The 12,886-nt window shown below is 36.9% G+C and overlaps 1 protein-coding gene across 1 annotated transcript in view; it reads right to left on the bottom strand.

Annotated features, from left to right (window-relative positions):
- The window catches only part of IL1RAPL2 (interleukin 1 receptor accessory protein like 2), a 638,741-nt gene that overhangs the window by 563,057 nt on the left and 62,798 nt on the right, over positions 1 to 12,886 (bottom strand). Inside the window, exon 3 of the mRNA XM_073888769.1 lies at positions 9,486 to 9,672. Within this exon, the coding sequence (XP_073744870.1) occupies positions 9,486 to 9,672 (187 nt within the window). The remainder of the gene's footprint in view (positions 1 to 9,485; positions 9,673 to 12,886) is intronic.

Here is a 12,886-nt window from a genome sequence, read left to right on the forward strand (position 1 = left end):
CACAGGGCCTGATCCCATGACCCCAAGATCATGACCTAAGCCAAAACCAAGAGTCAGCCACTTAACCAACTGAGCCACCCAGGTACCCCCCCAAAGTTATACTTCTAATGCAAGGGTTGACTTCCAGCTTCTGATTCAATGTGAAAAGGTTGGGAAGTTGTCACTACCAACTGTACAAGAAAAAAGCTGAACAAACTGAAAATCAACAACTCTTCTTATATCCATCAGATATTTGAGGTGACAGTGAAAACTACTACCCCAGAAACTAGAGAGACACATGAGTACAGAGAATCACAACTTACTGGGAGCTGAAACAGACATAGGAGCCAGCAACTAGTAGGAACACTTAAAGGATAATTTACTAATTTCTGAAGACTATGAACTAGCTTCATACATAAAAACCCCTGGGGGCCCAGTCATGTAGCGAGCACACTTTTATAATGTTTACCTCCAGGAGGCCCACCAGGTTTTCAGCATGGAAACTGGAGAAAAATCCCCTTATGCTTCTGGCAAAGGAAGGAAAAAGTAACCATTTTGAAATATATCCAAAGAGCCTTATTCTTCTTAACAACAGCCTGCCCTCAAAGGATATGTGAAAAGGGAAATATCCAACTGTAGCCCCTCTAGCCTTTGAAGTGGAAGAAGAAAAACAGCCAGCACCAGCTCCCTCTATCCTCCCTGTCTCATCTAATGGAGGTGGGAGAGAAGCTGAGAAGCACTTGTGATGGTCACAGCCCAGGGACAAGGCTCACTAAAAACTGAAATCTAATCATAAGATTACAGATTGCTTTCCCTTACCCTACACTTTAATAACACATCAACAGGGCTCCTGGATAACAATAGGATATTACAGCTAAAATAACTGCACAATTCAGACCTCATTTTAGGAAATCTCTAGGGAAACCCAAAGATAACAGAAGAGTGAAAAACTAGGACACCAGAGGGAATTTTAGCCTCTAACACCTATGGCCATAGCAAGCAGTAACACAGCTTAACTCTTAGCCAGATAAATGTAAAAACCTCAAATTAAAGGCCTATTACCTCAGTTCCTTTTACCTAGTACATTATGTCTGGCTTTCAATAAAAATTTACATGGTGTATTAAGAGACAAACAAAACAAAACAAAAGCCACCATTTGAAGAGAGAGAACGAGCATCAGAATCAGACTCAGTTATGGCAGAAAATTTGGAATTATCAGTCAAGGAATTTAAAATAAGCATGATTAATATGTTAATGGACCTAATGGTAATGGGCAGTATGTAAGAAGAGAAGAGAGATGGAAACTCTTTAAAAAAGTAAAAGAGGAAATACTACAAACAAAAACACTGTAACAGAAATAAAGAAGGCCTTTGATAGGCACTTTAGTAAACTGGGCATGGCCAAGGAAAAAAATCAGTGAGTTTGAAGGTATGTCAATAAAACCTTCCCAAACTGACAAGCAAATAGAAAAAGAATATCTAAGAACTGTAGAAGAAATGTAAGAAGTATAACATAAGTGTAATAAGAATACCAAAAAGAGAAGAAAAGGAGAAAGGATTGGAAGAAATATCTGAAGTAATTCTAATGCTGGATCATCCAAGATTACAGCAGATCTGGCATGAACAAAGAGGTCTGGGGTACGTGTAGGCTACTATTAGCATCTGAGCTGAATTTTAAACAATATATAAAAGTTAGGCAGGTAAGACATGAACAGAGAGAACAACATGTGAAGCACTCAGATGTGAAATAACATGAAGTAAACAAAAAAATTCTGAATAGTTTTATTGCTGAGAATAGCAGTGAGTAGGCTGAGACCAAATCTAAAAAGCCTAGACATTGTCAGGGTTCAAATCCCAGCTCTGCCACTGTATAACCTAATTCACTATATAACCTGTAATACTGTTCTATAAATTAAATTAGGTAATAAATGAACATGCTTGACACAGTGTCAGGCTCTGTAAACACTCAAGGAAAAGGAACTATTAACTAAATGGTTCTATGGAATCATTGGAGTGCTTTAAATAGTGGCGTCCTACAATCAGATGTGCATTTCTGAAAGATCATTCTAGTGGATATATAAAAGATAGTCAGACTGTAGAAAAAGACATTGCTTAAGAGGCCTTAATTTCTTCTTCTTCTTTTTTTTTTAACCTATAATGTATTATTTGTTTCAGAGGTACAGGTCCGTGATTCAACAGTCTTACACAATTCACAGCGCTCACCATAGCACATACCCTCCCCAATGTCTATCACCCAGCCACCCCATCCCTCGCACCCCCCACCACTCCAGCAATCCTCAGTTTGTTTCCTGAGATTAAGAATTCCTCATATCAGTGAGGTCATATGATACATGTCGAAAGAAGGAAGGGGGGAAAATCGGAGGGGGAGATGAACCATGAGAGACTATGGACTCTGAAAAACAAACTGAGGGTTCTAGAGGGGAGGTGAGTGGGGGGATGGGTTAGCCTGGTGATGGGTATTAAAGAGGGCACGTTCTGCATGGAGCACTGGGTGTTACACGCAAACAATGAATCATGGAACACTACATCAAAAACTAATGATGTAATGTATGGTGATTAACATAATAAAAAAGAGGCTTTAATTTGCTTTGATCTGTTTTTATCTGAATATGATTGAGGTTATACAGGAAGTCCCTCCAAAGCCTGGATTCTTACGACAATTTAGGAAAGATCAACAGCAAACTCCTGTTAAGTTTGAGAAACATATACACATCAAAATAAGATTATAAAAATTGACAAAAACATATTATTTTGATAAATCAAGAAATTATACAGTCAAAACTCAACTTATAAGACCTTTATTCCTAATCGCCAAAAACCAGCAGCATCCCAAATGGTCACCAACAATAAATGGCAGGGATTCCTGGTTGGCTCAGTCAGTTAAGCATCTGTCTTCAGCTCAGGTCATGATCCTGGGGTCCTGGGATGGATCCCTATGTCGGGCTTCCTGCTCAGCGGGGAGTCTGCCTCTCCCTCTCCCTCTACCTCTCCCCCACTCGTGTTCTCTCTCTCTCCTCTCTCTCTCTCTTACACATAAATAAATAAAATCTTTAAAAAAACAACTGAGGGTTGCAGACAGGGAGGTGGGTGGGGGGGTGGGGTTACTGAGTGATGGGTATTAAGAAGAGCACGTGATGTGATGAGCACTGGGTGTTATACGCACGCAACTAATGAATCATTGAAAATTATATCAAAATTAATAATGTGCTATATGTTGGCTAATTGAATTTAAATTTAAAACAACAACAACAAAAAAACAAAGCAATAAGTGGCGAAACAGTGGTACATTTCTACAGTGGAATATTGGACTACTACTCATCAGTGAAAGGAAGAAACTATTGATATATACCACAACACAGACATATCTCAAATGCATTATGCTAAGTGAAAGGAGACAGGCACAGAAGGCTACATATCATACTATTCCATTTATATAACATTCCGCAAAACTATAGGAACAGAAACCAGATGAGTTTTTACCAAGGACTGGGGCTAAGAGGAGGGAATTGACTACAAACGGACATAAAGGAACTTGAAGTGATGGAAACATTCTATATCTCAATTTTGGTGTATACATTTGCCAAAACACATCAAATTATACAGGTAAAAAGGGTAAGTTTTATGTTTGTAGATTATACAGAATAACATGACTTTAAAAAAAAAATCTTAAATTCCCAACTAGAGTCTGAGATGTCTTAGGTAACTAGTTTTTTAGCTTCCCTTGTAACATTTCCCTTTCTATAGTAGCAGCAAATATCAATTAAGGACTTTAGTCATTAAATTTTTATAATATGTCTGGGATATATGGCAGACATTATTACACCTATTTTATATGTGGGGAAATAGAGGTCCAGTGACATACAATTACTTATCTGCATTAATGGTGGAATGGTGACCAGAATCCAGATCCCCAGATTCAAAGACCAGTGCTTCTTATGTATCTCAAATACCCATTTCTCTCTCATTAACTCATCTTCTTTGTAACTTACAAATAGTAAAGAACCCCTTTCTGACTTCTAATGCCATATCTAGGAATAAAAATAAGGATAAATGGGGCTTAAATCTTGTGTTACTCACTGGTTTTAAGGCACACCAAACTGAAGCCCTCGTGGGTTTCATAGCTCATCCCTTCTGGATAAAAATATCTGAAAATTCTAGTTATGAGATTAAAAATTTAAGGATGAAATGCAATTTTATGGTTACAAAAGAAGGTACATAGTAATGTCACTACAATACCAAAGGAATTCAAAATCCCTAAGCATTTTGCCAGAGTACATTTTAGCAAGAAAGTATTGGTCATTTGGGCTGGAGTATTATAAGGTCTCCAGTGACTTTTTTCCCCCTTTATGAAAATTGTTAGAATCTATAGCAAGATAAATCAATGTAAAGCTCTTAACTTTAGAAGCTTAACTCACTGTAATGAGTGACAGCATTTAGAAATGGCCTTTCCTAAAATACTATTTTAGTGGATGAAATTACCTCCTTATAATTCATCTGGAATTTTTCTTAAACATGGTATGAGTCAGAGATCTAATTATTTTTTCTAAGTGGAAAGTCATTTATGTGCACAGAATTTTTAATAAGCCGTTTATCCCCCTCCATACCCATTCAAATGAAATGTTATCATATGCTAAGTTCTCAAAAATACATATTTTTAATCTGTTTCTGGATGCTTTATTCTATTCAACTAATCTATTTATCTTTTCCTAAACTTACTATTTTTTTTAAAGATTTTATTTATTTGACAGAGAGAGACACAGTGAGAGAGGGAACACAAGCAGGGGGTGTGGGAGAGGGAGAAGCAGACATCCCGTGGAGCAGGGAGCCTGATGCGGGGCTCGATCCCAGGACCCTGGGATCATGACCTGAGCCAAAGGCAGCCATTTAACCGACTGAGCCACCCAGGCGCCCCTAAACTTACTATTTTAATTGCTGTCGTTTTGTAGTAATATTAGTATCAGGTAAAATAAGTCCCTTTTCATGAATGTTTTTACCCAATATTGTCAATTATGGTACATTCATTCATATAAACTTTATAATGTTTATCATACTGTCTAATTCCAAAAAAATTATATTCTAACAAAATGAATTATTTATACATCAGAAAGAACGGACCGTTTACTCTATGAAATAATACCATACAGAAATACATCCTGTCACTCTATTAATTTAGACCATTTTATGTCCTTCAATAAAATTATATTTTTATATAGGTCTCTTTCCATCTTTGTTATTTTATTCCAAAGTGTTTCATAGTTTGTCATTATTGTAAATGAAATAATTTCATTTCTTCCCTTTTACATGTCTGATTATTACTAGCAAAAACAAAAGTTATTGAATATTTTGTATTTTCTTTAAATTTTATTTTATTATGTTATGTTTGTATATTTTTACCAAGCTACCTTATCAAATTATCTCATTAGTTCTAATTTTTGTTGTTGTTGAGTCTCTTGGGGTTTCTTGGTATACAATTATATAATCTGAAAAATAAGGTTATTTTGTTTTTTCTAATATATGTGCGTGTGCACACACACGCATGTCTTATATAACATATTTCATTTAATTTTCTTATTGCATCAGCTAGAACCTCCAAAACAATTTTGAACAATAGTAGTGACAGAGAGTATTCCTATCTTGTATGTCAAGGATATAAGGATATATTTTCAAGGATATTTACTGTAACAATGAAATTAGAAAAAAAAACCTAGAAAAAAAACTTGAATATCCATCAGAAGAGTGGTTTAATAAAAGAAGTTCATTTGCATCCTATGAACTATGATACAGCTATTAAAAATGATTTAGATTTATATTACCAACAGGGAATGATGTTCATGATACATTTGTGTGTGACGGGGAAAGCTGAAAAGGGATATATATGTGATGTTTCCATTTTTATAAAATGAGGGACAGGGAGGTGTGTGTGTGTGTGTGTGTGTGTGTGTGTGTGTGTGTGTGTGTGTCTGAATGTGTGTGAATGTGTGTGTGTGTAAATAAATAATATATATAGAAAGAGTATGTTGGCATAGAGGAAAGTGTGGGATGATAAACAGGAAACACTAATTACCTTAGATGGTTAAAATAGAGTGGAAGAGCAGGGTATAACTGACTTCATACACCTCTACACTGATTTGTCAAAATGTACATTTTTAAATATATACATAGATACGCACACTCATTTCTTTTGGCTAGACTCCAAGCTTTTCATAAAACTCAGTAAAATGTCAAAAAGGACAGGATAAGTGGGTTCCATAACACCCAGTGCTCATCACAACACGAGATTGTTCTAGCATTGTTCTTCTTAGTTCAATAAAGAAAAGAATCTCTCTCTTTTCAAAAATGTTTCTAAAAACACTAACATTATTGTGTATGCTGTTCTACTGTCTAAGCCCCACTCATACAGCATTAAGATGAAGTGCTAAAAGTATAGGCCCTCTCCTCACTTCCTTTTGCTAACTGATAGAGTTCAGATAGAGGAGATACAACCCCCTTATACATATCTCTTACATTCCAAGAACAACCAGGATAGGCTTACTCAGTCATCTTTATGACCATGCCCCAGTGCCACCTGATCCACCTCTACCTTCATATCCAGCTGTGATTACATGCAGGCACAGAAGGACAGTCCTCAAAGGCCTACCCTAGCATATTTCAGACGGCTTGGAAACACGTAACAGAATGTGAGAATGACACAAATTTATTAGAGAGTAAGAAAAAAGCAGAAATGGATATAAAAGAAGCAAGTTTAAAGATTACATATATTTAAAAAGATGACTTGGAAATTGATCATGCAACACACATACATTTTACTGTTAAAATACTGGAAATAATACATTGTACATTTCTAAATTTGGATGTACACCAGAATGAAGTCTGGACAAATGTCTTTACATTGTGGTAGCTGGAGCAAAATCACTTTATGCTCAGCCTGGTAGGGCACACAGAGACTGTAAAGCAAGCAGGGAAGATTATTAAACTATTGATTGGAAAAGGAAACATTTTCCCATTACATCAATATATTTTTTTCAAGGATATACTTTGAAACTATGAGAAGCAGGGTTAACAACACATTTGGGAGCTTTAGGAATTCTTTAACTTTGGGGTTTAGTTTTTTATTCTGATCCATTAGTATAGTACAGTGACTAAAAGAATGGGCCCAGTAGCCAACATGCAAGTCATAAACTGCTATGTGACTTTTGTTAAGTCACTTAACTTATCTGAGTCTCCAGTCACTTCTGGAAAATGGGGATAATAATAATACCTACCTAATACAGTAGTCCTAGAGACCGAGTTAATTTATCTAAAGCACTTAAAACAGAGACTGGCGTATAGTGGGCACTCAATAAATGTTAGTTATCATTGTGATTAATATTTGTCAATTATAAAATTATATAGAAATCTTAAAAGTTATTGTACAAGCAGAGCTAGAAAAGCCATTTGCCTCACCATCTTTGGTCCATTTCTAAGAATGGTGCTTAGCATTTCCCAAGGAAGAAATTGCTTTGTTATACAATGATGATAGTGATGTCTAGAGATGTGAAGAAAGAAGAAAGAATTTAGTAGAAAAATAAGAAGATGAGACAGTAGAATATAGAAGAAAAGGAAAAGGCTGATGACAAGGATTTTACTCCTAGCTGCTAACTCTGGAGCTGATCAATTTTCCTTTTCCAAATATAAAATTAAAATAAAACATTCTTACTCTATCTTTTCACAGGCTTCTCTGCACCAGTGTTGCATCTTAGAGAAATGTGTGTGACCACAGCTGGCTTTAGCTCTAGGATCACTGCAGGAAAGGGTAGTGATTAAGAAAATGGACTCTGGAATAGCAAACATTGCCTTGAATATAGAACCAGGCTTTGTTGGCTGAGTAGCTTTGTATAAGTTTCTGCATCCCTCTGAGCCTTAGTTTTTTTGTTTTTTTTTTTTCTATTAAATAAGGATAACAGCACCCCCACAAAGAGGTGCATTGAGACTTAAATTGAGATAATGTAGAGACCAAGCTTAGCACAGTGAATGGCATATAGTGAGTGCTTAATAAATACTGAGAAGGCATGGAGGGCCCCACTAAATTATAGATGTTCTATATTTATGAATAATGATCATTGTATGTTCCTTTTATCTGTCAGAATATTATCTGTATTAAGAAAAAAAAAGGAAGGACAATTCACATAGAGACTGAGATCCCAGGTCAGGACATGCTTTTGGTGTCCACTGGTGAGTTCCCATAGGTATGAAGATGGAGAGGCTTCCAAATGCAAAAACACGTGACAGCTGTAGGAGTTAGGGTTTAATCCTCCCTGGAAACTAAGAATCTGTTATATCCTGGGCGCCTAGATGGCTCAGTTGGTTAAGCGACTGCCTTCGGCTCAGGTCATGATCCTGGAGTCCCGGGATCGAGTCCCACATCGGGCTCCCTGCTCAGCAGGGGGTCTGCTTCTCCTTCTGACCCTCTTTCCTCTCGTGCTCTCTATCTCTCATTCTCTCTCTCTCTCAAATAAATAAATAAAATCTTTAAAAAAAAAGAATCTGTTATATCCTATAGAAACAACCTGTTCCATCTTTTATGTTTGTTGAGTCCAACTATGTACACAACACCTGTGCAGAAAACCCCCTTGGTTACCTCTGGCTATAACATATAAACCTGTACCATGTGTCAACTACCATGGCACAGATTTGGCAGAAGGTACAGAGTTATCTTATAGAACCACGGGGCACCAGGCTAGCAGCCAGAATGTCACAGCTAGAAGGTTGTGTGGTTACTTCTCTGCTTCTTCCCCTAGATCCAATCTCCGCTCTGTCTGACCTATTTTATGCCCAGGGAATCTGAAGACTATTGAATCTATCTCCTGATTTTGCCCTCTGACTTTTGCTTAATTTTCCGTGGGTGCTAGCAGAAAACTAGAAGTCAGGAGTTAAGAGGGGTTAGGGTATTTATCCTGCTCAATCCCTCTTTATCTGCCACAGTTCCTATGTTCTTTTAAGGCCACAGCTCTTGTCAGGCCCACTCCACTATTGCCAGGTTCCAGCGACACTGCTCTTTCTTATTGCCATTGTAGGCCTAGGAGCGGTAATGTATACCTTGCTCCCTTGTTGGGAGTGTTATTTGTACTTGTAATAATGGGCCTTTGCTCCTAATAGTAAATAATATTTCTACGTCCCTCAAATATGTTCTTTCATGTGTTACTGAAATCTTTACTCTTCTTCCCACTTGCTCTTGTAAGCTTGAGTGGAGGGAATTTTTACTTATTTTTAGCAGTTGGAGAAGATGGGGTTGCTTGTGACACCTGCTGATGGAAGTCCATTAAAACCAGTACTATATAGAAGTCATACCTCTGAGTTATTTCACTGTGGATCTGTTCATTTTTCTCAATGAAATATCTGATACCAGAAACTAGAAATAAAATACCTCCCTTTTTCTATCCCCAAGCCAGCTATTGAGTTAAGGTTAAAAAAAAAAAAAAGAAAAAGTAATTGACACCATGCTGTTACCTTGTACCACACAACATCAGGCTCCTGATTGGACTTTTTAAAATCATCCATGTCTGGGCAGGAGATCTCCTTTCTTTTAGTGACCTCAGATTTTTCTAAATAGCGTATCCTGCTATTGTAGCACAGGCCTGATTCATTCTCTGCAACAGTCAAGGACATTGACACCTTCATGCAATATGTCGAGTTTCTGTAGAAACAGAGAAATAGTAAAATGGCTTTACTGGGTGTTTAAAACTTTGTACTCTATATATTTCAAGAATATTTACCTTTCCATATAGGACCTTGCCTAGAAATCAGAAACAACATCAAAGCAACACAGAACAGTTTTCCATTTCAACTGACAGGAAGATATAAAACAAAATGTAATAAGGACATCTCTGACCATGAAGTAGCTACATAGAGCAGCTGTACCCATCTTCTAAACTATAAGACAATTCAGACTTCTTTCCCACTGGTAAATATTGCCACATTGAAGATCTGATAGTGAAAACTTATGAGAAAGTCTGTAATTAGAGCTACAGTTATTCCTGCCCTGTCCCTATAGCCAGTTCCCTTCACAGGTATTCCAAGGGTTGTTTGATTTTGTCATTGGTTTCAAAGCCAACATTTACTTTTTCAAGATACATACCCCAAACCAGATCAACATACAGAAGATACCTGTTAACTTACATAGCTTTTTAAAGTGTTTACTGAGATATGTCAGGGATCAAATTCTGGATTCCTATAAAGAACAAATCCTAGTATAATGTGGTTGGTCTAGATTAATTGTATCCACCAACATTAGCATTATAAAGGAATTTCAACATGAATTTTACCATAAGGCTACTTTAGAAGTTGGGCATTAATTGGCTAACTCATGATATAAGGGTATTTATGGAATTCAATTCTGCTTTCATTTCCTTGTGTATGCCCCATGATTTTTCCTTGCACTGACTGGGCTGCAGAACATATCAATCACACAAAAGAAAACTGGAAAGTGTGAGGAAGAGAGCAGAAGCACCTGGTAAGACTTAGCAGAAAGTCAACTGTAAATCTCTTGATGGGACATGTCAGGATTGTATCTGTTCTAAACATCAAGGGATACCTGCTATTACAAATACCAAGTGCCAAGGGCACTTCAAAACCAAGTGTTTTTACAACCAAGCGGTAGCAATCCTGACAGATGGGATTAGCATGCCAGCCAATAATTTAAGATGGCCTCAAAGAATTGTCAATATTCAAACTACTTACTCATTGAAATTCTACAATATGCCAGATATACAAAAAACAGAAGTGCAAATGGTCACTGTCCATTGGGTTTACAACGGAGTCAATCAAAACGACTGCTACTTAAATTTCTAGTGAAATCAATTGCTGGCAAGTACTTCTGACTATGCCCATGCCTGTGTCATCTGAGTAGGATACTATCAAAGTACTCCCATCCTAATATTCAGTTGCAACCCCATTACACAATGAAGATTGTGAGCTATTGCTTTTGTCTGTTCCTCAATGTAGGTTCCTAGAACTCAAGGCTATGCCCACTGGGGATCAAATGTAAGACCATTTAATTCTCTTGTTAATGTTTGACAGCCCCTTTAAAAACCATGAAGCTAAAAGCCACCAGAATAAAAGAAAAACAAAACAAAACAAAAATAATCTCAGGCAAGAAGGTAATGTTTGGTGCAGTTTGGCTCTTCTTGACCCCACCTTCAGTACTTTGGTGCTAAACATTTCTATGTCTCCATGCTTCCTTTAAGGCCCTACATGATCTGGCCTGTCATAACACTGTCCTTTACTTTACTGTACAGGCACAATGACATTCCCTCCGTTCCTTAAATATACTACACCTATTTGAGCCGTGGACTTTTACACTTGCTCTTCTCTCTGACCTTCTATCATTTGTTTATTTGTTAAATGTAAGCATGGAATTTGTTGCTTTTGTTCATCACTCTATCCCTGAGATCTAAATGAATAAACAGTAGATGTTCAGTAAATGTTAGCTAATTAGAAGAGAGGGCATCAAAGGTATGTTGATTGATGAGACATGTTCTCTCTGCTTTACTTTTGCATCAATCCCCTTATGATAATAACCTCTCTTCCTCATTCTATAGATTCAGGTATATGGCTGGTCAAATGTCACATTTCTTGTTTAAATATGACTCAGGATAATTTTGCAGGTATTCCTGTACCACAAGGGTAAGGTTTAGCCAAGTTTTGTGCATCAGCATATTAGCAAATAAAGAATATACTAGTTACAACTAGGAGACAAGAAGGACTAAGGTAGGTATAGGAAATGGAGGGAAGATAAATGGTCACAGTTTTTTTTAAAGTACTGAACACAGAAGAAAGAGTCACCCCTTGGGTTTACAAAGTATTCTGAACAGTTCTTAATGTTACGGACTTTGATCATATGTGCTCTATGGTGTTCATCCCTTTGGATGAAAGAGAATTACTTGTTAAATACCTTCCCATTATTATGGTGTGCCCCCAGGGAAAGAGAGTTGTTGATCAGCAGTCTCAACAATAAAAGCAGATAGAATGTCCAGTGCCCTGAAAGAAGCTTACTATCCCAAATGTATCTAGCCCTAGGGAGAAAACATATTCTAAGTAAGGGACCAACATAATAGAGTGGTTTCTTTCTTAACAAAGCACCAACTTTGAACTAAGATCCACTGGGTTCAACTAGTTCTGTGTCCTTGAAAAAGTCATGTAACATCACTCAGTCTCAGTATCTTCAGCTGAAAAATGAGGATTAAGAAGTCCTTTATGGTAATTCCATTGGAGGTTGGAGACAGGAATTCCTTTCATTGTACAGCCATGAGCAAATATATGTTTACCATTTTCAGCTGGAATGATTACAATAACTGACGTCTCCAGTCTGTTATAACTCTTAAGCCAAATAATATATAAAACATATAATAGAGCATCTAGCACATAGTAGGTATTTGATAAATTGTAGTTAGAATTGTTATTACTGTTAGGATTAGTTGTTACATATTTCTAATAAATAATAATTATAATTTATATGTGATATAATAATTACAATCAATCACCAGTATAATAATAACAATACATTGGCAGCAATGGGTGAAGGTATGCCACTGGGTTAAGGGTGCTACTTTATAGGAATGAGTCTAAAAGAGGTCAGTTGGGCAATAGGCCTAGTACCAGAGGGCCATGAAGATTTGAAAAGATCAAAAAGATACACTGACATAGACACAAAAAGAAGTGAATCAAAAGAAAACAGCTAAGGCAGGGAGAAACTTCCAGTTAATATGAGCAGTAGCTACTTGGCAAAGGCCAGAACCTTGGAGGTCAAATTGTTAGCAAGAGTTTCATTAAGGGGGGCGGAGCAAGATGGCGGAGGAGTAGGAGACCTAGATTTCGTCTGGTCTCAGGAATTCAGCTGAATAGGGATCAAA

Source organism: Callorhinus ursinus, unplaced genomic scaffold, assembly GCF_003265705.2.
Source record: "Callorhinus ursinus isolate GAN/ISIS: 27379988/994484 unplaced genomic scaffold, GSC_fseal_2.0 scaffold95, whole genome shotgun sequence".
Taxonomy (NCBI): domain Eukaryota; kingdom Metazoa; phylum Chordata; class Mammalia; order Carnivora; family Otariidae; genus Callorhinus; species Callorhinus ursinus.